Source organism: Budorcas taxicolor, chromosome 20, assembly GCF_023091745.1.
Source record: "Budorcas taxicolor isolate Tak-1 chromosome 20, Takin1.1, whole genome shotgun sequence".
NCBI lineage: Eukaryota > Metazoa > Chordata > Mammalia > Artiodactyla > Bovidae > Budorcas > Budorcas taxicolor.
Window position 1 is genome coordinate 35,417,643 of NC_068929.1, and position 27,335 is coordinate 35,444,977.

A 27,335-nucleotide genomic window follows, 5' to 3' on the forward strand; every position below is an offset into this window, starting at 1 on the left:
ACTCCTCAGTATCATCTAATGCACAGTTTGTGCTCAGATTTCCAAGAATATCTCAAAAAATGTCTTTTGGCCATTTGTTTGAATCAGGATGCAAACTAGGCCCATGCAATGTCTCAAGTATGTCCAAATCCATAACACTTCTCATTTTTTGTTACATCATTGTTTTGGTTGAAGATAATTTTCTTTAGGGTTTAGGCATTCTTAATGAGTCATTTAAGATATCCCTCTTGTTCTGCTATTTTCTATAAACTGGCAGTAAGACCCAGAGGCTTATTGACTTTATCTCTAATGGAAAGAATCCATCATGGGTAGCTGTGAACTCCTGTATCAGGGACATATTATATGATGACAAGACTTATCTATGTTTGAAATGTTGTCAGCCTGATTAATCTAGGATAGAGCATTTTTTATCATTTACTGATGATCTTGCCCAAGTCATATGTCATTGGTGGTGGTGGTTTAGTTATTCAGTTGTATCCAACTCTTGTGACCCAACTCTTGTAGCCCACCAGGCTCTTCTGTCCATGGGATTTCCCAGGCAAGAATACTGGATTGGGTTGCCATTTCCTTCTCGAAATCATTATGTCATTAGGGCTTCTAAACTGGTGATTTCTCTAATCTGCCACTTTAGCTGCGTTTATTAGCTAAGTATGCTAAATGAGGAACAATAACAACCAAAAGAAAACAACTTTCCTTTACCTTGAAATGCAATTCATGTAAAAATTCAAGGTAATTTCTTATTTTCCTAATGTATCAGTTTTTATAACAATGAGTAAATACCTAGTAACTTTCAAAGGTGACCATTTTAAAAAAAGTATCCTTATGAACTTACTGATGATTCACGTTTTGATGCAATTTTTAGGGGACTGTAATGATAGGAATGGAAAGGATGAAGTCATTTCATCTTTTTTCAGTTATTCTGAGCTGTTTTCAGAAAAAAAGCTCACTGTAATCTTGGCTAACTTTCCTCTTTCCATTCTCCCTTTTACCTCTCTGTCACTCTACTATTTCAGCAGGCTCCCTCTATAAAAATGGCTGGAAGCAAGCATTGAGACTAGATGACATCTTTAAATCCATCTATATATACAAATTCTCAAGGCAAACCCCTGTGGGTTTTTTTTTAAGTTAAAAAAATTTAAAAATATGCATTTTTTAAAATGGGAGGGTAATTGCTCTATGGGTATTTAGTGAGGGATTCACACATACTTAGGGAAGGGTAGGTACAGACATCCACAATCTATATATTTGATCCATGATCTACATGTTTGATCGCTAGACCCACACCATGCCCACAGCATTGAGCACAGCTGCAGAGGTGCCAGTCACTAGCAACCGTGCTCCTTTGAACACTAGTGGCCACTGGGGTAGCAGTAGGTAATGCTTTGAAAAGAAGTTCCCTGGCCAACTATTTTCAGGAAGTGCTGTGGTTCTTTTATTTCTTTTGGATATTCACAGTGTGCCCAAACAGACAGATTAGAGACTCTGAATGGTTTTGTAATGAAGAAGCCTGTTTAACTTTGCATGTTCCAGCATTTCCCAAGCACTGGAAACATGGTAGGCTAAACAGTTAAGGCCAGAGTTCTTTGCAAGGGTGTGTGAGGAATATTAGTGGAGGAAATTAAAAAAAAAACTTTATGCTACTTCATATAAAATAGATAAGCAACAAGGTCTTACTGTATAGCACATGAAACTATGTTTACTATCTTGTAATAACCTATAATAAAAGAGAATCTGAAAAAGAATGTATCTATCTCTGAATCACTTTGCTGTACACCAGAAACTAACACAATATAAGTATCTCTGGTATACCTCTGAATGTGCCCTTAGTTGCAAAATATGTCTTTGCAGATGTAATTAAGGTAAGGATTTCAAGATGAGGTTATCTTGGGTTAGGGCTCTAGATGGAACGGTGGGTGTCCTTATAAGACAAAGAAAAGAAGACCAGACATAGAGACACAGGGGGAAGACTGTGTGAAGATGGAGATAGGGACTGAAGTAATAAATCTACAAACCAAGAAACACCAATAATCGCTAGGAGAAGAAGCTAGGAGAGAAGAAGGAATACATTCTCAGAGAGTCCAGAAGGAATCAACATTGATGTCACCTTGATTTTGACTTCTGGCTTCCATAAACATGACAGATTAAACTTTGTTGTTTTAAGCTACTAGGATTAGGTAATTTGTTACACAGCCATTCCAGGAAATAAATACAATATGCCTGAATCAATGGAGATTGACTCAGGAGATCTGTGGTAGATGGCATTCGTACTTACTGAAAATGTCCACAGCTGATTCTGATGGACATATACATCAAGAATCACCACTTCAGGACCCTGGGGGTTGACCTGCTTATATTGACATCCTGTTGGATTTAGTCACCTGATGTGATGAGCTGACTCATTGGAAAAGACCTTGATGCTGGGAAAGATTGAGGGCAACAGGGGATGAGATGGTTGGATGGCATCATAGACTCAATGGACATGAGTTTGAGCAAGCTCTGGGAGATAGTGAAGGACAGGGAAGCCTGGCATGCTTCAGTTCATGGGGTTACAATGAGTTGTAAATGACTTAGCAACTGAAGCACAGCAATGGAATTTAGGCTCTTGCTGTGACTCCAGCAGACCAATAAAACTTTCTGCTCTTTACCCCCAAGTCTGTTTTTCAGAGAGCGCAGTCCCAAAGAAAATGCTATCAGGTCATCCCTTAGGTAGTACACTGGAAGTAGTTTTTATAGGCAGTGACGACGGTCAAGGCTGCATGAGTAGAAAGAGGACTACTCTTCAGTAGGTTCAAAGGGAGGAGACGAAGATCAGCACTTGATCATCCAATTAACCACACGGATCTCACTTGAAGAGATTCGTCTCATTCTGCAGCCTGAACAAGGCGGAGCTTTTTTTCTTTTGGTAACTTGAGAAACCCTGGTCTCCTATGACTTCAAACCCTTCTAGTTCACTTATAATCCTTCTAGACTCAGTTGCCTTCTTTTTCTCAGCTGCCCAAGAAGGCTGCTTCTTTCATCTCCAGCTTTTATTCATCTGAAAACATCTTCTTTCCCCACTTGTTCTCCTTTTAGTGCTTAGCTTCCCTGGCTCTCTGGATCTGGTCTGCCCTCTCAGTCTTTGATTTCTCCAAAGGAGAAATCATCCACTGTAAATCTCTCTCCAGTCCTGTCAAGAGCTAATGATTAATAAATAAGGCATCTGCTCTTAAAAATACCTCCACAAGAAGAACTTTGCCAGTCAGGAAAGAGCTGATGTATGCTCTTCTGGTTTTCTGGTTTGACAGCTTCTCATACATAGGCTGACTAGACCCTAGGAGGTTATTTGCTCATGGTTTAACCAAGATTATCCAGTCAAAAACTAAATTTGGGAGAAGCTACCAAATAAAAATTTCCAAAATTTTTGCCCCAGTTGTTTCTTCATCCAGGAAGGGTGAAGTGTGATGATGGGGGATAAGACAGTGAAGGAGATATTCCTTCTCCTTATAAACCACAGAGGTCCTGATCCAGCTCTTGGAGCCAGCCACAGTTCACCTGCTACCCAGTTCAAACAGGATGTCAGAGCCTAGACTGGGCATTTAACCATTAGTTAATATATTATTTGTTGCTGCTGTTAAACTCAATTTGGGGAGCCTCCTTATAGCTGAACTTCTGAAGCAAAACCAAATTTTAAGTTAGGGACTCCAGGGACTTATAAATGTATACACATAAAAGAATTCTAGCAATAAAACAGTACTTGATTATTACCAAATGACTCACCCAGGCAGTAAATGTTCTAAAAGCTCAAAGAAAGAAGCTTAGGCCTGAGTGTAGTTCAGTCGGGGGTAAAGTTGCCCTTTGGAAAAGTAGAAAAAGTTTGTTGAAATCACATATCTTTTCACTGTCTGGACAGCTTTCTCACTTCTAGAACTAAGGACAGTCTTTTTCAGGGGAAAAAGGAAGAAAAGGAAACAACTTTCTACAAGGTGCCAAGGAATGTGGTCAACATTTGATCTAATCCTGCCTCAGGGCAGTCCTGAGGCAAGACAGTGAAGCAAGGAAGTCAGCTTCCAGGCTGCTCTTTCCTCCTCTTGCCCACCACCTCCTTGTTGGGGTGTCCATTTTTCTCACCTGGTGCCCACGTCTCATCCTCTGAAGTCTGGCAAGCCCCTCAGTCCCTTCCTCTCAGCAAATGCCCCATGCTCCCCCAGCTCTAAAGGGCCAGCCTGACCTATAGTCCGTTTAGTCAAAGCTATGGTTTTTCCAGTAGTCATGTATGGATGTGAAAGTTGGACTATAAAGAAAGCTGAGCACCGAAGAATTGATGCTTTTGAACTGTGGTGCTGGAGAGCTCTTTAGAGTCCCTTGGACTCCAAGGAGATCCAACCAGCCAATCCTAAATGAGATCAGTCCTGAATATTCATTGAAAGGATGGATGCTAAAACGGAAACTCCAATGCTTTGGCCACCTGATGGGAAGAACTGACTCCTGGGAAAAAGACCCTGATGCTGGGAAAGACTGAAGGCAGGAAGAGAAGGGGACGACAGAGGATGAGATGGTTGGATGGCACCACCGACTTGATGGACATGAGTTTGAGCAAGCTCCAAGAGTTAGTGATGGACAGCCTGGCATGCTTTAGTCCATGCAGTCACAAACAGCTGGACATGACTAAGTGACTGAACTGAACTGACTTATAATCCAGGTTGAAGTGCTTACAGAAGAACATGAGTCTTCTGGGATATGAAGTTGTGTTCTTTTTTTGTAGAGATAAGTGACAATGAAAAGGCATATTTCTAATATTAAAATTTATTTTTTAAATAAATTTTTCTCAAACGGGCATTCTCTGGAGTCTGTGAGAATTTTATTACCTTAAAAAATATACTACTCGAAATAGAGCTACCATATGACGCAGCAATCCCACTCCTGGGCATATATTTGGAGAAAAAGCATAATTTGAAAAGATTCATATACCTAGTCATGTTCAACTCTTTGTGACCCCATGGACTGTAGCCCACCAGGCTTCTCTGTCCATGGGATTCTCCAGGCAAGAATACTGGAGTGGGTAGCCATTCCCTTCTTCAGGGGATCTTCCTGACCCATGGACTGAACCCTGGTCTCCTGCACTGCAGGCAGATTCTTTGCCATCTCAGCCACCAGGGAAGCCCCTTTCTTTTTTCACTTTCAGTGTTCATAGCAGCACTATTTATAATAGTCAGAATGTGGAAGCAACATGAATGTCAATCAACGGAAGAATAGATAAAGAAGGTGTGGTATATATAAACAATGGAGTATTAGCCATAAAAAGAACAAAGTAAGGCCATTTGCAGTGATATGGATGGATGTAGAGATTATCATACTGAGTGAAGTAAGTCAGACAGAGAAAGGCAAATATCATATGATACTACTTATATGTAGAATCTAAAAAAAAAGGTATAAATGAAGATATTTACAAAAAACAGAAATAGACTTACAGATGTAGAAAACAAACTTAAGATTACTAAGGGGAAAGTGGGGGTGGAAGGAATAAATAAAGAATAACTAGAGTCCCCTAGAGTACAGGGAACTCTATTCAGTACTCTGTAACGACCTATATGGGAATAGAATCCAAAGAAAAGAAAGAAAGTTAGTCGCACAGTCGTGTCTGACTCTTGAGCTCCTATGGACTGTAGCCTGCCAGGCTCCTCTGTCCATGGGATTTTCCAGGCAAGAGTACTAGAGTGGGTTGCCATTTCCTTCCCCAGGGGATCTTCCTGACCCAGGGATCAAACCTAGGTCTCCTGCATTGCAGGCAGATTCTTTACCAACTGAGCTACAGAATCCAAATAAGAGTGGATACATGTATACATATAACTGATTCACTTTGCTGTACAGCAGAAATTGACACAACACTGTAAATCCACTCTACTCCAATAAAAATTAACTAGAAATATACTACTCAATATGAGATACATTCTACTTGATTGAGCATCCTTCTTGTCCTCCTGGAAAATATAAATAGAAGGAAAGCTCTGGTGACTGAGGTGAGGAGGTAGATGGGATGCTTAAGGGCAATAGCCATACTAGCAGCAGCAGCAAGAGTAAAAAGAATAAAATATCTAATTTTTATTCTACGTCTACTTTGTGCCAGGAATTTTCCTATGTACCTATCTGCTCCTCAAAATGATCCTGAGAGAGATGTCAATATCACCATTGACAGATAAATCAGAGTCCACAGCATGTCAGCAGTATGCCAGGTGCATCCACACATAACTCATGTTCCCCAGCTCCCCGAACTCCGAAGTCCTCATCACACAGCTTGGGACACCAATTGCAACCAATAAGAGAATTTCTACAACCACTACTGGTTTAGAAGAACAAACACCTCTAATACTTTTGTAGTACATTCTTGTCTGCTTTTCCCTAGGAGAAAGGAAAACGGCAGAAGAGAAAATGCATTTGCTGCTCTCAGATTTGGGAAACGATTCTCATCAGTGTCAGTGTTGTGGAGAGGATGCTAAGCTCAAACGCCATGAGATCTAAACTAACACTTCCCCCTCTACCTTCCTTCTGCATTTGCTCTCAAGTCTCTCCTGGAACTCAGTATAATATTCATTTAACCAATAGTCATTTTGTATCAGGCCCTGTTTATGTTGTGGCAGAAGAGAGTAGGGCATATGAAGATGAGGGAAGACCAAATTCTTTCCCTCTAAGAGTTTGCAATTGAAGGGAAGTTACCATGTGGATACAGGCCACCTGAGTTCAACCAAAAGCTGTACAACCTCAAAAGCTCTTGGAATTCAGAAGAAAAGTTTTAGTTCAGTTATTTTTGGTTTAAATATGTATCATTTCTTATTGCATACATTTGCCATTTCTCTGGGATCTGCTTGGCAGGAGCACAGAGCTGCTCCTGGAAATGTTTGCTCTCCTATGAACCCAAATTTGGAGTGCTACAACTATTGATTATGGAATATTAAGTGAGGAAAAAAGAAGAGTTAAAGGCTGCTTTTCCATAACACCCAAAAACGAAAAGATAATCTGTAGCAGTAAAGACACGAATGTTACCTAAGAACATGTTGAGGACACACAAAGGCCATTCATCTGAACAGTAACATCTACTACGATGAGGTGGGGTTTCTGACTTATGAGTCTTTCATGATGCACAGTTTCCTAACAGGACAGTCTCCTGTCTTTATTCTTCAGTGTGGATTCAGTGCTCAGTGGCAGCAGTCAGCTTATGGATGATCCATAAACCCACAAAGTCAAGCCTGCCCTCAAACTGAACCTGTGTGTTGTTGACTAACTAACTCTTCATAAGATAAAATGTTATGTGATAATGATGACACATCTCAGACAGTTCAGTTGCAAACTACTGCCTATTCAATCCATCACACCAAGCATTCACAGATGCTCAGCTTTCATTTTGTAGAATACCAGTAATGATAGAAATGTACAAGTCCACACTGCTTGGTAGATACTGTTAATCTTACTTTACAATAGAATGTTTTTCAGAGGAGGTGACTGTGAAGGAAATTCATAAAATGCATCCTGGATTCTCGTTAATGTTACCAACTGAAGACAATTTTCTATAGGAGACTAAAAAACAACAACAAATTCAAACATGATGACTAAAAATACCTTATTACAGAAACAATCTTTTTTCTGTTTATAAAAGGGGTTGGCATACTTTTTATTCAGGGGCCAGATAGTAAATATTTTAGGCTTGCAGACTTGTCTATGTTTTAGTTGCTCAGCTCTGCCATGGTATTCCCAAAGCAGCCATAGATGATCTGAAGCAAATAGGTCTGGTTGTACTGCAATAAAACTTTACAAAACAAGCATCTGGTCTGATGACTGCAGCCTGTCAACCCCTGGTTTAAATATTTGATGGTCTTAAAAAAAGAATTAGCTTTTTTTGTATTATATATTGTGAATTACTTGCAAATCAATTTCCTAGAAATTATATACATTTAAAATCCCTTTGAAAGTTGTATAGACTATTTTTTAAATTTTTAATTGAAGGATAATTGCTGTATAATATTGTGTTAGTTTCTGTCATACATCAAATGAATCAGTCATAGGATACATATATCCCCTCCCACTTGAACTTCCCTCCCACCTGCCACCCCATTCTATCCCACTAGGTTGTCACAGAGCACTGGATTTGAAATCCCTGCATCATATAGCAAATTCCCACTGGCTATCTATTTTACATACGGTGCAATCAGTTGTCTCTTAAGTTATTTTTCGTTTAAATATATATTATCTCATATTACATGTGCTTGCCATAAGGCACGCTATTATCTGAATTTCTATTCAATGTACCTGTTTTTGAATTTCATAAGTCTTTTTTATAAATGTGATGTTCAGTCTGCTTTCTTATTGCACAGATGAATCTATATTAAAATCAGGGCACACCTATGATGAATTCAAGATTTTTTTTCTCAGTGCAAAAGTACACATTATCTGAAAAACTGTGCACTGCATGTAGGAGCTGGTGTGGACAAAGGCCTTTTAGGAATGACAGAGTCTGGGGTCCTCACCCTAGAGAGGCTTCTGCGTGCAGAAGCAAGAGCTTTCTTGAGAGCAGTGATCCCAGAGTGGGTTTTGAAGCTGTAGAATTTAGCAATTCAGCAGGGCTGCAGGCTAGAACTCCAAGGTCACAATCAACTTTGGGATGCTTTAACTTTCAGATCACGAAAGAGTTTGCCACCCACTGGTGTTATCCAGGGTGAAAGAATGGTTGTCTTGGATTTCACCCCTGAGAAGTGTGCATTATGCTCTGGAAGAGACACCACTCTAGGAATGGGTATAGAGAGTCCACACAGGCCCCTGGAATTTTTAGACGGACGTTTAATCGCCCTTCTCAGGCTTAAAAAAAATATTACTCACTTCCATGATCGAGGTTTTCTGAAGCTTATACCCACAGACTTCCAATTCTTTTCTTACTGTTTTAGGATCCATCATAAACAGACAACCTTGACATACGCTGACAATCAGAAAGGACCTGCAGGTGCTTGAGGAGGCTGGTCTTGAGCTGTGGGCTTGCTCCCCACTCCAGATATTCAGTTAACGCTGGCCTGAGCGGGTGCACAGAGAACAGGTCTCTCGTAAACTGAATGGGAAGCATCTACTCACTGCTGATTATGGCCCAGCAAATTGCTGAGAGTTGAGGAGGATAAAGAAGTTAAGACCTACTATTTATCTTACAAAGAATCGTTAACTCCCCAACAATCACATGTGAAGGCAGACAGTGTATAATGAAGCACCATCACTGGGAACTAATAGCAGGCATTATCTGCATATTTCAGGCTGGAAAAAGTCACTATCAAGTCTCTACTTGAAGATAACTGAACACTGTTATTTCACAGATCAATAACATGCATTATCTACACTTTATTTTGTTCATCTAGGTGCAGATATAAAGCATCACACTGCTGGTACTTTCTTTAATCTCTCGTTGGTCGGTTAAAGAGACTTAGGAGAACTGTGGGCTTTTGGGGTAGGTCAGCTGGTAAAGAATCTGCCTGCAGTGCAGAAGACCTGGGTTCGATCCCTGGGTTGAGATGATCCCCTGGAGAAGGAAATGGTAACACATTCCAGTATTCTTGTCTGGGAAATCCTATGGACAGAGGAGCCTGGAGGGTTATAGTCCATGGAGTCACAAGAGTTGGACATGACTTTTCATGCAAAGATGGGCACAAAAAAGGACAGAAATGGTATGGAACTAACAGAAGCTGAAGATATTAAGAGGTGGCAAGAATATACAGAACAACTATACAAAAAAGATCTTCATGACCCAGATAACCACGATGGTGTGATCACTCACCTAGCGCAAGACATCTTGGAGTGTGAACTCAAGCGGGCCTTAGGAAGAATCATTACAAACAATGCTAGTGGAGGTGATGGAATTCCAGCTGAGCTATTTCAAATCCTAAAAGATGATGCTGTGGAAGTGCTGCACTCAATATGCCAGCAAATTTGAAAAACTTAGCAGTGGCCACAGGACTGGAAAAGGTCAGTTTTCATTTCAATCCAAAAGAAGGGCAATGCCAAAGAATGCTCATTTTACCACACAATTGAACTCATTTCATATGCCAGCAAAGTAATGCTCAAAATTATCCAAGCTAGGCTTCATCAATACGTGAACTGAGAACTTCCAGATGTTCAAGCTGGATTTAGAAAAGGCAGAGGAACCAGAGATCAAACTGCCAACATCTGCTGGATCATAGAAAAAGCAAGAGAATTCCAGCAAAACATCTTCTTCTGCTTCATTGACTATGCTAACACCTTTGACTTTGTGGATCACAACAAACTGTGGGAAATTCTTCAAGAGATGGGAATACCAGACCACTTGACCTGCCTCCTATGAAACCTGTTTGCAGGTCAAGAAGCAACAGTTGGAACTGGACATGGAACAACAGACTGGTTCCAAATTGGGAAAGGAGTACGTCAAGGCTGTATACTGTCACCCTGCTTATTTAACTTACATGCAGAGTACATCATGTGAAATGCTGGGCTGAAGCACAAGCTGGAATCAAGACTGCCTGGAGAAATATCAAAACCTCAGATACGCATATGACACCACCCTTATGGCAGAAAGCAAAGAGGAACTAAAGAGCCTTTTGATGAAGGTGAAAGAGGAGGGTGAAAAAGATGGCTTAAAACTCAACATTCAAAAAATGAAGATCATGGCATCTAGTCCCATCACTTCATGACAAATAAATGGGGAAACAGTGGAAGCAGTGACAGACTTTATTTTGGGTGGCTCCAAAATCACTGCAGATGCTGACTGCAGTCATGAAATTAAAAGGCTCTTGCTCCTTGGAAGAAAAGCTATGACAAATCTAGACAGTGTATTAAAAAGCAGAGATATTACTTTGCCAACACAGGTCTGTAGAGTCAAAGCTATGGTTTTTCCAGTAGTCATGTACTGATGTGAGAGTTGGACCATAAAGAAAGCTGGGTGCCAAAGAATTGACACTTTTGAACTGTGGTGTTGGAGAAGACTCTTGAGATTCCCTTGGACTGCAAGGAGATCAAACCAGTCAATCCTAAAGGAAATCAGTCCTGAATATTCATTTGAAGGACTAATGCTGAAGCTGAAACTCCAATACTTTGGTCACCTGATGTGAAGAGCTGACTCACTGGATAAGACCCTGATGCTGGGAAATTATTGAAGGCAGGAGGAGAAGGGGACAACAGAGGATGAGATGGTTGGATGGCATCACGGACTCAATGGACATGTGTTTGAGTGAGCTCCAGGAGTTGATGAAGGACAGGGAAGCCTGGTATGCTGCAGTTCATGCGGTCGCAAAGAGTTGGCTACAACTGAGTAGCTGAACAACAACAGGAGAGCTGTTTGGTCTCTTTCTCCGTTTCTTCTCGGATAAAGTGTATAATTCCACTGGCCTTCCTCTGACCTCAGAGAAGCAAGCATAGAGGCTAAATAGTCTCTGCAGGATGCTTGGCATTATCAGAACCTTAGTGCTGTCTAGGAGAAGGCAATGGCACCCCACTCCAGTACTCTTGCCTGGAAAATCCCATGGGTGGAGGAGCCTGGTAGGCTGCAGTCCATGGGGTCGCTAAGAGTCGGATACGACTGAGCGACTTGACTTTCACTTTTCACTTTCATGCACTGCAGAAGGAAATGGCAACCCACTCCAGTGTTCTTGCCTGGAGAATCCCAGGGATGGGGGAGCCTGGTGGGCTGCGGTCTATGGGATCGCACAGAGTCAGACACGACTGAAGCGACTTAGCAGCAGCAGTGCTGTCTGTGAGTTAGAAAGGGCTACCACTAGTTTGGGTGCAAGAAGTAGCCAACATAAACACCACTTTCTTAAAAGGGATCCTAATTATCTATGTTAACTTACTGTGTCATCTACTGAGTTGTCTGTAAACAGCACGCTGTCAAGAATTCAACATCAGCTTTGATGTCACAGCCCTGTGCTACTCTCTAATGTGTGTCTAAAGCTCAATAAGTAAAGGCTGCACATTCTAAGACACGATCTGTGCAAGGACACACTTCTTTTATCCTGTGTTTCTTTTACATGGATTGTTAGCTTTGCTTATTTCAGCTGTATTGTCAACTAATAAGCCCTTAAGTTTGAAAATATCTGATGAAAAAGAATGATTAAAGCCAAGAGGGTCATTTGGCTTTTAGGGGGCAGTGGTGGGTCACAGGCAGGAGGGAGGCTTCTATTCCTTTGGCACTGGAAGTGCCTGTAGGATAGTACAGTGATGACATAGGAACATCCTGGGACACCCCCCTAAGACTAGATCCATGACACTAGTCCCATGACCTGACAATAAGGTTCCATGGAAGGCTTTTGGGAAAGGCTGTAATTACTTATAGTAATGGAGAGGAAAAATGTCTCCTCCTGCATATTTTAATCTCTATCCTCTCATAAATGACTGCCAGAGGACATAAAGCTACTGTGTGGGAGCCAAAGAATAATTAAGATACTGGGGGAACACCTGGCTTCTGTTTTTTGAATTTTTGTTTTGTGTCCATGCAAAATCCACTGACTACTCATTAAAGATTTGGCATTTGCCAGGTCCTTACCAGGTGCTGTAAGATAATAAGGATGTAAACGATAAAGCCCTTATTCTTTGGCGTAGTATAGTCTATCAGAGGGAACAGAAAGCATATAAGAGTCTCCATTAGGTTGAAAGAAATGACATTAATGATATTTAAGGTCCAAAATGGAATTGAGAACGGGAAACTTCCTACAGTTCATTCTAATTCTTGTTGGAATATAAATAAGAGCCATAAGAGAGTAAAGACCATGGAGCCAGGTACTATTCTAAGTACTTTAAATATATCAACACTTAGAATCCTCATCACAGCCTTACGAGGTAGATACTATTAGCATGTTCATTTTAGAGATGAAAAAGCAAAATTAAACAGAACCAAGGGACAAAGAGGTCACAAAACTTAAGTAAGATCTTGCAGGAAGTAAGCTGTAGAAGTGGACTACATCAAAGTTGCAGAGGTTGAGTTCTTGAAGTACTGGGCTGCATACTACCTCTCTCAGAGGGAAAGAAAGGGTTACCAAGATTCCAAGATGGACGCACACATTCTCTTGGGGGAACTGGGAAAAGCTTTGTGGATAAAGCAATATTTGAAATATGCCTTAAAGACAAAAATCCATAAAGGTTTGCTCCCACCTGGGAGGGAAGAAGAGAGAATTTCTGGCAAAGGAGTCATTATGAAAGGCTATAATGAGCAGGAGTTCTGCTGACATAAACATGGGCGTAAACAGCATACAAGGGAGATGATGCTGGAAATACACACAGGATCCATATTGTGGGCCTTCTTAAAGGATGGAGAGATGAGTTTATTAATAGTTGAGGAAACAGTGGGGAGCTACTGAAGATGACGGGGCAGAAGAGTCACTGGATCAGAGGTAGGGAAGAAGAATGAATGTGGAAGCAGAGGGTAGGGGGCTGGGAACAGGAAAAAAAATAGGAGGTAGGGAAGAAAAATTAGGAGGCTAGGACAGGAGTCCACCTATGAACGTACAGTAAGGACCCCAACGAGCAAGATGATGGTTATTACAGTATATCATCTCATATATGAGTTTTTTAATTAAGTTTTTCATTTCATATTGGAGTATAGCTGATTTACAATGTTGTGTTAGTGTACAACAAAATAATTCACTTATACATGTATCCAAAATCTTCCTCAGAAAGATGTGCAATCAGCTAATAATTTCTCTAATACTTAACAAGTCTGAAGTATTTGTTCCATATAACCATCAAATCCTGTTGCAAAAACCAACGAAGAGAGAGATGAAATTATTAAAAAAACAAAATGCATGAGACCACAGCAGCCTGACTCCGGAGTCTGCCTACTTCAGGAACGCTGTCTTTCTCTGAAAGATTCTAACCATCCTCATCACTTTCCCCCAAAACTAAAAGCAGCTTTCTTTGTAGTAAGTTTGTGCCATTACTTCTTTCAAGTATACAAAGATGTCTATCTCTTTCAACTGTAAACTCCTTCAAACCCCTTCTTAGCCTGTATGTGTGTTTTTGCTCATATTTATATCTCTGCATTGGTGAATTACACTGCTACCCATGTGTGAGGGCTGAAAACTTCTCATGGGACTTTAAAAAAAAGTTCTTTGTTTCCAGAAAATATTTCTCAAGCCTGTACTCTGTGGAAGGTATGTTCGTATGGGCCCATGACTGCATAAACACCCATTCACATGGATTAGGTCCTGTACCCACACAGAGAACAAAGCCCTGAGGGCTTAGAAGATGGGCCAGACACTGTTGATGAGCAAGAAAAGAAATAGATGAGTGCAATGGACGATTCTTTAGGTGGTGCATTGCGTGGGTTAATCTTAGCTGGTCTGGTTTGACCACATGCTTTTCCCCCAGAGTGTTGCTTGGCAATGCCATGTATGGATCATGTTAACTAAAGATGGATGATACGCTTTAGTCATGGGTCCCCAAATTATTTCAGGGCAAGATATGTCAGCTTGTTCATGCTGCTTAGCAATAGAATTAGATTTATGATTTGCACCTAAGTTCACTGGAACTGGGGGCCTGACAGTTAAGGCTGTCTACATAGCTAGGGTGTACCTACATGACCAGCTCACTCTAGGAAACTCCGTCAAGAGCAGACTTTGGGCTTCCTGATACTGAGGTGTTTGGCAGGAACATGAGTAGTGGTTCCAAACCTGGACACAAAGGGTGACTGTTGTGACTGGGAAGTGAGAGGACAAAAAGGCCCACACTTGGGTTCTGCAGATCCTGGTCAGTGCCCTTTCCCATCTACTGTTGCTGTACTGTATCTCTTGCCTGTCAGGAAGCTGTCCTCTGAGTATACACCATTTGATTTCTATGATTCTTTCAGCAATAGAGCCCTGAAGGTGGTCAATGTGCAGTTAATATAGGCGGCGAGATCTGATCCTCTATGAATGCCCCCCACCCCCCTGTAAGACAAGAGGTTCCATGATAACAAGATGGGGGTAGGGGGATTGGTGGGAATTGTTAAGTGTGCAAAAGGGTAGATAGTCAGGGAGCTATAAAGGATACTTCCATTTAGTTATTTTATTTGCAATATCATTTATTACTTGCTGTGTTCAAGGTACCATTTGGGGTACTGCAAACTATACAACCCTGAATAAGACATGGCTGTTCATGATCCGGATAGGGAGATAAGAGAAATATGCAAACAACTATACTCCAAAGCAGTGTTTAACATATTACTTCAGAGTGGTAAGGAATCACATGACCTCCTTCAAAGACACACATGGAGGAAGGAGGGATTGCTCCAGGCCAAGGGTTAAAGTGTTTTGGCTGAACCTTAAAGTATGGGCAGGATTTATATTTCCAGAATGTGGGATAAGGCAGGAGGAGGACAGTTTGGGAAGATGGGATGGCATGAACAACATCCCAGAGGAGGGAAAGCACCCTGGGGAGGAGTGACTCGTCTAGACTTAATGAGGTCAGGTGACAGACGGTGGATTTGAGTGTCTTGGAATAGGTTTGCAGTTTAAATTTTAGGTAGTGGGGAGGGTACTAGAGACAGGGCGATTTAGAGCAGAGGGATATGTTGGATTCTGAACATCTTTATTGGCAAAGGAAGGAGAGGTGGGAAGAGGGTGGAAGGAGGGAGACAGTTACTAAGGGGTTGTTGTGACCCCTTAGTATAAAGTCGAGGTGGCCTGCAGAAGGGTGGTGGCATTTATTTATGTTTGGATAGTTCTGTCTAGGATTCTCTCTGAGAAGGTTTATTTATTTTTCTTGCATGGGGTTTTGCTTTGAATCTAAGAATTCAGAAAAGTGGACGTAGAAAATGTATACATTACAACTGTAAACTGACGGATCATGAACAATAGTTTTTTTTTTTTTCCTTAACTGGAGTAATACTGATTTACAATGTTGTGTTAGTTTCTGCTGTACAGTGAAGTGACTCGGCTATATGCATACATATATCCCCCCTCCCTGTTGGACTTCCCTCCTACCCAGTCCCCCCTCCTCCACCAGGCATCCTATCCATCTAGGTTCCACAGAGTACTGAGCTGAGCTCTGTGATCAGAGTTGGGCATGACTGATTGATTAACACTTTCACGGATGAAGGTAAGTAGCTATTCTTCTTGCTTATCACAAGGACAAAAAAAATCAACATATGCAAAATAAGTGGCAGCAATTTCTTCAACATATCCGCCATACTCAGAGGCTGTCTTTCAACAAAGCCCAAAGCTTGAGCTCCTCAGACCCCATGACATGGCAAAGAAAATGGCTTGGGGAAATTCTACCACCACTTTGGGGGTATTATATTTGTGTGTGGGAGAGGGTTTCAGTGTGGGATAGAGCATGCGCCAATTAGTAAAACATTCGTAACTCATTCCCTCTCATTTCCTTACAGAAAGTAGCAATAAGTCACATTATCTTCTTACTGAAGGCTCTGGAACATACTGGCTGGGATAATGCAAACATAACTAACAGCGAGCCCTTTTACAGCCCCTCACATTACTTAGGGAGCAGATTAACATGTCAGATGCTTCTAAAATAGGAGGGTTGCAATGAGCCTGTGGTCTGGCACAACTGACACATTGATGACGTTTGTTAAAAACAGCACCAACCCTCCCTTTGAGTGACCTCCAAGAAAAATGATGTTTACATTGCATATTAGAAATGTAGCCTGCAATTTAGTCATAAAATCCCAATTATGGTTTCATGATGCTGGAATGATCCATGAAACAGCAATGGCTTAAACAGTCAGGTACACTGTCTTCCCTTTCTTTATTGTGTAATGTGGACTTGAGCATATACTTCAATTGAGGAAGAGAAAATCCATCCATAGAATTTAATTAAAGGTACCTACTATGTGGGGTTTCCCAGGTGGTTCAGTGGTAAAGAATCTGCCTGCCAATGCAGAGACGGGAGTTCGATCCCACGGTTGAGAGAATCCCCTGGAGAAGGAAATGGCAACCCACTCCAGTATTCTTGCCTGGGAAATCCCATGGACAGAGGAGTCTGGTGGGTCCCCGTCCACAGGGTCGCAAAAGAGTCGGACATGACTTAGTGACTAAACAAAACCACCACCACCTACTAGGTAATTAGGATTTTTTTTAGGCATGTGAGGGATTTAGAAGCAGCAGAAAACATGAGCTTTGCCTTAATTGACTGCAACATAATTAATTCTTGAAGCCCACACAACTTTTTGAGTTCTGTGCATGGTACGGACATATACATGACGATGTTGTGAGGTATAAATGTTATCACAGAGCAGTGAGCAAAGTTCCATGGAAGCATAGAGGCAGAACAGGTTTCTGGGGCTAAAGGATTTCTAGAGGTGTTCCCAAGAGAGCAGATGTTTGAGTTCAGTCTTTAAGATAAAGAAAAGATTGTCACAGGACAAGAGGGGAATGTGCAAGTCATGTTAAGGAGAAGAGACAGCTTGAATGAAGGCAGAATTTCAGAGTCCAAGGTGATTTGGTTAAAGGGAAAATTTAACTGTCTGTTAATGTGATCATTAGGTAAAGAAATACCTCAAAGTAATAATGACAATATGATACAGGACTTGTAAAAAGAAAGATTCCTAAACTCAGTAATCTACTTGCTGGCTCATAATAAATTATTTCATCTTTCTTTTCTTTGCATTAAGTTGGTCTTACTTAACCTCTAAGGCTGGGCTTCCCAGGTGGCTCAGCAGTAAAGAATTCGCCTGCTAATGCAGGGGACACAGGTTCAATCCCTGGGTGGGGAAGATCCTCTGGAGAAGGAAATGGCTACCCATTCCAGTATTCTTGCCAGGGAAATCCCATGCACGGAGGAGCCTGGCAGGCTACAGTCCAAAGAGTTGGACATCATTTAGCAACTAAACAACAATAACCTATAAGACTAACCATATGAGAGAAATAAAGAAGCAGCCTTTTTTTTTTCGTCTCCAAAGAGGACATGAAGATGGCCAACAGGCACATGAAAAGATGCTCAACATTGGTAATCATCAAGGAAATACAAATCAAAACCACAATGAGATATCTCACACCTGGCAGAATGGCTATCATCAAAAAGAATACAAATAACAAATGTTAGCAAAGATGTGGAAAAAGGGGAAGCCTTATACACTGTCGGTGGGAATGTAAACTGGAGTAGCCACCATGGAAAACAATATGGGGGTTTCTAAAAAAACTAAAAATGACCTAGCAATTCCACTCCTGAGCTTATATCTCCCCAAAACAGAAACACTAATTCAAAAAGATACATTTATCCCAATGCTCATAGTAGCACTATTTACAGTTGCTGAGATATGGAAGCAATGTAAGTTGCATCAACAGATGAATGGATAAAGAAGATGTGGTATATACATGCAATGGAATACTACTCAGCTATAAAAAATGAAATTTTGCCATCTGCAGCAGCATGGATGGCCCTGGGGGGCATTATGCTAAGTAAAATAAGTCAGACACAGAAAGATGAGTACCATATGATGTCACTGATATGTGCAATCTAAAAAACTTAACACACTAATGAAAAACAGAAAAAGAAGCAGACTCACTGATATGGAGAACAAACTAGTGGTTACCAGTAGGGAGAAGGAAGGGGCTTGGGGTGGGGGGGGGAAGGGTTATTATATGATTATATGGTATCATGTGTGTGAAACTTCTGAAAATTGTTAAGCATTACAGAATTTAAAGAATCTTTCACTCAGTTCAAAGAAAAGCAGAAAAGAAGCAGCCTTGTGGAGAAGTTGACAAAGAAATTCTGAAAAAAAATTTTTTTTTTAGTTTGCCCCTGCAGTTTCAGTTATTAATTCATCCAGTTACCATATCCTAAATAAAACAGAGTAAGGGCGGTAGCTTGAACTGTAGTAAAATCTGGACAGTATTGCCAAAGTTGGAAAAAGGACTGAAATTCTTACTTGTCTCTAGGCCTGGATATAGTATCTGCAGACTCTGAGATGCTCTGACAAAGAAAGCTGGTGTGGCTGAAAGAGAAAGAGGAGAAAAAAAACCCCGTTAGTCACCCCTGTAAAAAATGGTCCGATGTGACCTTGTTATATTCCCATTTTCAAATGTCAACATGTGACCTGGCCCAACCTCACAAAAATTCTCTCCTTTCTTCTGTCTTTTCAAAACTAAAATTGCACCTATCCTCTAAAAGGAACTCCTAAATATTCAGAGCAAATGGAAACCTTTTGTTTAGTCGCCTCTGGTCTCACGCCTGGACACAGTCAGGAAGGATGAAAAATTGCCTTCCTACATCATTTGGGTCCAAACTTAAGTCTTGCTTGTGAAAACAAGGAGGAACATAAATTCTTTTTAAAAGCAGTATTAAAAACAGTTCAGTCAAACACATTTATTCTTAGAAACAAACATGTGAGCAACCCCGGGAGTAGGGAAGGAATGAGGGCAAGTGAAAAACTGGACAAGAGGGAGAGATAGAACTTTAGGATGCGAGATGGGCAATGAGTCATCTATTATAAAGGAGTTCTAATGGTACTGATACTAGTATTAGGTTACATTAAAAACAGGCAAAATGGAACATGATCAACGTAGCTATCACTGAACTGTTGAACTGCAAACACCTCAACTGCAAACATACTGTAACTGCTGTCTGGTTTTGGTGGAGAAGGCAGCATCTGTAAGATTCTTCTCATCCCATCAGGTGATCCCTGGGTTGCTGGAGAGGCAGTGTGACCCAGGGCCACAACAAACACACAGCACTGCCTCAGAGCAGCAAAACTGCTAATGCTTCTGGTGCTCAAGAGAAACCCACAGTAACAGTGCTAAGAAAACGTTCTCTGATATGAAGAAAGCAAGAGGAAGAAAATGAAGATGCAGGGACAGTGAACTGGCCCACATCCATCTCCCTGAATTTCAGAACGGGTGAATCCTGTCCATCTGTCCTGATCCACTTTTCAATGTGTTTTTTCACTAACTCCTCCCACCTGGCCAACCAGTAGGAAGCAGCTGTCAGGTCTGGAGCTCAGAATATAGAACCTAACAGAGGAAATTAAGATCCTCTCATCAAACGCTGCAGAATTCTAACCCTTAAAAGTTTTTGCAGCCTGGGCATATCAGGGAGAGTATTTTTCCAAGTGAAGTTAGGTTTGGGGGGCCTTTGGCGAATAATATTGTAAATTCTCTATGACTTTCAGCTCCAAAAGGATTTCTTTTCATTCTCTCTCTAAATTTTAATATTAACTTTATCTGCAGAAGTTCATTTACTCCCAAATGCAATAAAGAATTATGACAGAAAGCAAATAGAATACACGTTTCCCTAGAGTAGATAATGTACTACACATGGATTTTAACGTGACCAGAAAGGAAAATTGCATTTTATAAAAATGCCCTCAAGTCTACTCACTGCCTTGAGACTCTTAGTCTTTGTTACTATCATTATCTAGACCCCAGCCCCCACCTTTAATTCCTTGCTACAAACCAGAGAACACTTTATTACCCCTTGCCCTAAACTGGGCACTAGAGCATTATTTTTGGTCAAGGTTGGGCAAGTTTATATAACTTTTAACTGTGAATGACCTCTTTCACTGACAACTATGTATGCCTTGAGAATGTTAAAAAAGGGTCCAAAAAAAGAGGAAAATTAAGTCAATCAGGGACGACAACACACAATCATCTGTGTTATTTGGTCAAAATTATCCAGTGAGTTTTTCTCCATTTTCAGCTTGACACCGAGTAAAAAGACACCAGTTTCCAGGCTCAGACCAGCAGGAAAGTTGATGAATTTCCAGAACGATGACTGATACAGACAGTGGGGGCGGGGGGGCGGGGGTCAGTTATGAGGCCCCAGGGGAGCCCACAGAGCCAAACCTCAGGCCCGGAAATGCCTGGGCAGCGCTGGCCACCCTCGAATCTTTTGCTCTCCTTGCAGACAGAGGTCTGGTGCCTTCCTCTTTATGGTGTCTTTGGTAACATTTTCATGAGTCAGAAAGTCTTACTCAGCTAACAGCCTCCACAGAATATGGTGAATCAAGGCATAAAAGCAACAAATGGCACCCTTGGGGAAGAACCACAGATTTACGCCAGCACCGAGAGGGCACTGATTACAAAGTCGAGAACCATGAACAAAACTGTGACACCTTAGTCAACGGAGGTATCACCCTCAGTGGTCAATTTTAGTGTCCCAGCTGTCCTCGCTGTCTAGAAGTGCTGAGTAATAGAGGAAAACAAGTGAGGGGTGGCAATAATGAGAGAAGCACTGCTCTGGTATATCCTATGGGGGGCTTTTAAATCCTGGCATTATAAAATGAATTAGCCCTTGGCCTCGGTGAGCCCACAGTTTTGGGGCAGGGATATATTAAGGAAGGAGTGGTCTGCATTGGAGGAACAATGCAGTGTCCTTTAACAAGTCAGGACACTTCCTGGGGAAGGTGACCCCTCGGATGGTGCTGAGTTTGGGATAACTAAGCAAGTGAGAAGGAAAGGATAAGGCAGTTGGTGCCAAGGGAAGCACTGAATAAAGAGAGGGCTAAGACATGGCTGGGGCGTGTAAGTCACAATCTGTTGGGAGTGGGTAGAGCACAGCTGACCGGGGATGTGTTGAGTGGGGAGAGGTCATGTTAGGATGGTCTTTCCAAAGAACTTAATTGTGATCCTGCAAACACTGGAGAACTACTCCTTTGCGGGGCCTTGAGGCAGAGCTTCTCATGGTGAACCTGCTTAAGAACAAACTGCAATCTATACTTTCCTACTTATGTCCAACGCTGTGCTCAACTTCCCAACCATGGCACACAATTGGATCTCAGTTTCTCTGTCTGTAAAATGGGGCCAGTTGCGGTATCTACACAGTGAGGTTTAAGTCAGTGTATTCAATACAATAAAATATATTAAATATGCAATATAGTAAGTGCTTAGAGTTAGATATTATTTTTATTGTTGTCACTGTTATTATTGCTACCATTACCCTGAAAGTAGAGGAGAGCATGGCAACCCACTCCAGTATTCTTACCTGGGAAAGCCCATGGACAGAGGAGCCCAGCAGGCTACAGTCCACAGGGTTGCACAGAGTCGGACATAACTGAAGCGACTTAACATGCACGCACGCATGCACCCTGAAAGTAAGGGCTCGTCTCTTAGAACAAAGAACTCAGTGCAATTCTTTGTTGTAAGAGAATGTGACAATCACAAGTAGACTTTGTGAGCTTAAGGCTTTGCACATATGAAGACATGATTTAGTCCTAAGTGCACCAGGATCTGCTCTATTTATTTATGTCCTCCTGTGCAGGCTGGACACAGGCAGTGGGACCCTGGAGAGGTGAGATCAGTGGCATTGAGAATGGGAATCTACCTGGGACTCACTGCAGTCATTTCCAGTTTTGTAAGTTGGTGACTTCCCTACTTACAGTGGGAAAGTCAGTATGGGAGAATTAACGTTCTGCTGAGGACTGTACTTTGCCTGTTGTGCAGCAGTGGCATTTGGAATCAGCCATGAATAGTGCAAACACAAGTAGGTAAATCAAGATACAGCATATGGCAACCATTTTACACCATGGCAGGAGAACAGAGAGTACCTCATATGGCATCTGCCATAAAACAAGCACTGGTTGATGTCAGCTATCATCATTATTAGCTTATGGCTACTATAAAGACAGTACTGATGTAACTGTCATGAAATCTGCATTTCAAGACTTTCTCTGATTGCAATACTCATTTTGTGGTATACACAGATATCAAACCATCATGTTGCACACAAACTTGCACAATATTTTATGTTAATTTTATCTCAATAAAGCTGGAAAAAAAAGACTTCCACTGAAGTCTCCCTTGGGCAGTAAGCTGTCCTTCCACCCAGCAGTCCTAGAAACAACTCTTACACCCTTCGCAGTAACTGCTTCTTTTCCTGTGCCCTATGACACACAGTAAGTTTCTTGAGATAGGTATTGCCTTTATCTTTGTAACCTCTGTTAGGAGTGAAGGGCATGGCACCTAGTAGAAAAATACAGCTTGCTAAACAAAGGAGGTAGATGAATTATAAATGCTTGAAACTTTGGCATTTGGACTAAAAGGGGATCAAACAAAAACAGTTTATTTTCAGCAAACTCTATCTCTCCTTATAAATCTCAAGTTTGCTTGACCATTTTTCCTGCCTTTTGGAAGTCTAGTTATCCTTGAGCATATTTCAGAAATTTCCCCTGCTCAGATTTCAACCTCTAAAGCTCTTTCCAGACCCACTTCTGCCTTTCTGTCCTTTTTTTCTTTATGATCACCATCACTGGAGAGTATTCAGTTTAAAGTCCTTATCTCCTCCAGATGTGTGGTCTCCTTGCAGTAAGGCTTGAGTTACAGCTCCCTGTCTGGTCACACTGATATCATGTCCCAGGCCATCCTGCTGACTCTGAAGGGGCCAGCTGATGGCAAAGTCAAAAAAATGTGTGAGGTGTTTCAGTTCAGTTCAGTTCAGTCGCTCAGTCGTGTCCGACTCTTTGCGACCCCATGAATCACAGCATGCCAGGCCTCCCTGTCCATCACCAACTCCCAGAGTTCACTCAGACTCATGTCCATCGAGTCGGTGATGCCATCCAGCCATCTCATCCTCTGTCGTCCCCTTCTCCTCCTGCCCCCAATCCCTCCCAGCATCAGAGTCTTTTCCAATGAGTCAACTCTTCACATGAGGTGGCCAAAGTACTGGAGCTTCAGCTTTAGCATCATTCCTTCCAAAGAACACTCAGGACTGATCTCCTTTAGAATAGACTGGTTGGATCTCCTTGCAGTCCAAGGGACTCACAAGAGTCTTCTCCAACACCACAGTTCAAAAGCATTAATTCTTCGGCACTCAGCCTTCTTCACAGTCCAACTCTCACATCCATACATGACCACAGGAAAAACCATAGCCTTGACTAGACGGACCTTTGATGGCAAAGTATTGTCTCTGCTTTTTAATATGCTGTCTAGGTTGGTCATAACTTCCCTTCCAAGGAGTAAGCGTCTTTTAATTTCATGGCTGCAATCACCATCTGCAGTGATTTTGGAGCTCCCCAAAATAAAGTCAGCCACCGTTTCCACTGTTTCCCCATCTATGTGACATGACGTGATGGGACTGGATGCCATGATTTTAGTTTGCTGAATGTTGAGCTTGAAGCCAACTTTTTCACTCTCCTCTTTCACTTTCATCAAGAGGCTCTTTAGTTTTTCACTTTCTTCCATACGGGTGTTATCTGCATATCTGAGGTTATTGATATTTCTCCCGGCAATCTTGATTCCAGCTTGTGCTTCTTCCAGCCCAGCGTTTCTCATGATGTACTCTGCATATAAGCTAAATAAGCAGGGTGACAATATGCAGCCTTGACGTAGTCCTTTTCCTATTTGGAACCAGTCTGTTGTTCCATGTCCAGTTCTAACTGTTGCTTCCTGACCTGCATACAGGTTTCTCAAGAGGCTGGTCAGGTGGTCTGGTATTCCCATCTCTTTCAGAATTTTCCACAGTTTATTGTGATCCACACAGTCAAAGGCTTTGGCATAGTCAATAAGGCAGAAATAGATGGTTTTTTGGAACTCTCTTGCTTTTTCGATGATCCAGCAGATGTTGGCAATTTGATCTCTGGTTTCTTTGCCTCTTCTAAAACCAGCCTGAACATCTGGAAGTTCATGGTGTTTACCTCTCATGTATACTGTGCCCTTAAAATGTAGCCAGCACCATGCTTCAAGACATTTTTTGAACTTTTTCCATTTTTACCTTCACAACAACCCCTGAATTGGATACAATTTGTTACATTGTATGCATGAGGGAGGGGCTTCCCTGGTGGCTCAAGACAGTCAAGAATCTGCCTGCAATGCAGGAGACCCAGGTTTGATCCCTGGATTGGGAAGATCCTCGGGAGAAGGGCATGGCAACTCACTCCAGTATTCTCACCAGCGGAATTTCATAAACAGAGGAGCCTGGCAGGCTTATAGTCCATGTGTTGCAAACAGCTGGACACGACTCAGTGACTAAACAACAATAACAATGCATGAGGGATCTGAGGTTCAAAGAAGTAACTTGTCTAAGGCCGTCCAGCAATTACATGGCAGAAGCCAAATTTGGAGCTGGACCCAGGTTCTGACTCCATCCCAGTCTACTGTTTCCTGTCTGACCATCAAGATATACTGTGGCGTTCACATTCATTCACTGAAGTATAGTTGATTTAACTGTGGCATTTGTTAAACATGTGGATTCCAAGGCTCTGTACCAGATCTATAGAATCTGGGTCTCTAGGGCCCAGGTCAATCTGTAGGCTTGCAAGGCCCTGAGAATATATATGTTTACCTTGCATGTCCCACCCTGCAGCCAGGTGATTCCTATGACATGACACATTTGGAGAAACTGTTTACTGGCCAGTACTTTCTTGCTCTGGTCAGTCACTCTGTCCTCTGTGGGGCTCCCCTTCCAGGCTCCCCTACTAAGTGTCCACAGCTGGGGTTTATGGCTCACTAGAGTGCAACCTGATTTATTTGAATGCTCCAAATGTTCTGGAAAGTTAAACTGATGGAACCAAGGTGCTGAGGCTCTGGGAGGAAATATCCTTCAGGGGTCACTGCATGAGGAAGCAGGTAAGGCATGCAACAGCCTGGCAGCCAGGCCTCTTCCTTTTGCTGTGTTGTCCAGTGACGTGTACACAGCAGCTCCTGGGGCTGTAGCTGTTGTACTAGTCATGGCCACCCCTTGGCACCCCAAGGCCTGGACCCGAGCGCTATGACAGCTCTAAGCTGGAATTTCATTTCTTCTGGGGCTCCCTGGCTAACTTGAATTCCCATCCATAGTTTCTCCTGAATGAAGGCATATTATCTCCTACAGACTATGACTCTTGGCAGCTCTAAAGAAGCCTACGTAATCTGAACAGAAAATCTGTGACCCTTACAAACAGACAGCATCACCTCAGATCTCCACGATGGAATGTGGTTCTTCTACACTTGAACAGTAAATCTCAGAGCACATTACATAAGATAATTTAAACAAACAAGAAAAGGAGGTGTGAGATGATGCTGGTGGTTCCAAACACCTTTTAATGCTAAAAAAAACCCAAAAAACAAAACTCCAAACAAAAAAACCTGTGTCACAAACAATCTACAGCAATTTTGGAGGAGAAACTAGTGTCATGAAAAGAAGCACATGCTGAAATAAGTCTGTAGCAGTCATTTTTTGCTGTAAGTGTTTTTAGGGAGTAGTTGGGCCTCGAGCTTAGAAGAATGAACGTGCACTGAGAGATCCTAGTGGACAAATAGGGAAGTTTCCTAACAGCTTGAAGCTTCACATGTTCCTTTCCTGTTTGGCAGTGCTCTCCGTGCTAAGTTAAAAAAATCCTGACACAAGTTTACGCACGTAGCGAGGACATCTGCCTGCAATTAAAGACAGAAACTTGGGCCCAACTTTTCAAATGTAGCTCTTAGGGTGATAAGGCCAGTTAGGGGTGCAATGACTTAAGGAGAACACATTGGGGAGGGTGCCCTTCTTTTTTTTTTTTTTTTTTAAAGGAGGTTAATACGCATGCTGAGCTCAGCTGGCTTGCATCTTCCTTTGGCCATGCTTCCCAGAAATTCCTCCAGCTTTCCCTTTTAACTGTTGAGAGAACAGTGAAACACCCTGCCCAGCTAGCTGCCCCTAAGGCTTCTTCTCATTATGAGAACAGCAAGTGTGTCAACACCAGGCGATGGGTGGAAAGCCAGCCCTCTGTGCCCTGTGACAGCAAGGTGTCAGGGGAATCACAGCCCTGCTAATGGGAAGCACACAGAATCCAGGTTGGCACCAGACCATTATCAGTCCTAGGTGGCCAGGCACGGGCATAGGACTGGGACTGGAAGGACAGCCAGAGTATTAAAAGGTTAGACTGAGGTGCAGGGAAGAGGGCAGAGGGGTCTCTTCCCTTATAAAGTTGTTTTAGATGTTTTTAATACCTGTGAATCCACTTATTAGAGCAACAGAATCGAACAATTTAATAAAGTCTAAAGCTCAGATGGTGACTCACAGATGATGCACCAGAGCTGGGACCTCTTCTCAACTCTGTATTCAGTGATATCACGTCACTGACTTGAAATCAGCTGCGGTGGTAATATTTACACCACAAAAATCAGTGAATACTTCAAATCAAGGTTTTTTGCCACAGTCTGTGGGAATTCCTTTCAAGATGAGTGTGTCTTCTCTACGATGCATTTTGTATTTTCTCCCAGATGGGATCCATCTCTCCATTCTTAGTGCTCTCACAAATAGCTGGACTGTGGCAATTCTTATTCTTTGTCTGGTATCTTAGGTATCTGACTTGCCCAATGAATGATGTACTGGATGCTTGATAGCAAGGACCCTGTCTCCTCCTTCTGATCCACCAAACCATTAACACAGCCCCTTCAGTACAGTGAGTGCTCAACGTTTATTTGTGAAATTACTGAATATCTCACTGGGAAGTCTTTCAAGAAATGTTACGAGACACCATG

The 27,335-nt window shown here is 41.9% G+C and overlaps 1 protein-coding gene across 4 annotated transcripts in view; it reads right to left on the reverse strand.

Annotated features, from left to right (window-relative positions):
- GHR (growth hormone receptor) overlaps positions 1–27,335 on the reverse strand; it is a 293,752-nt gene that overhangs the window by 64,785 nt on the left and 201,632 nt on the right. For all 4 annotated transcript variants that reach the window (XM_052659050.1, XM_052659051.1, XM_052659048.1 and 1 more), the window contains one exon: positions 18,833–18,898. In XM_052659050.1, coding sequence (XP_052515010.1) covers positions 18,833–18,898 — 66 coding nt within the window. The remainder of the gene's footprint in view (positions 1–18,832; positions 18,899–27,335) is intronic.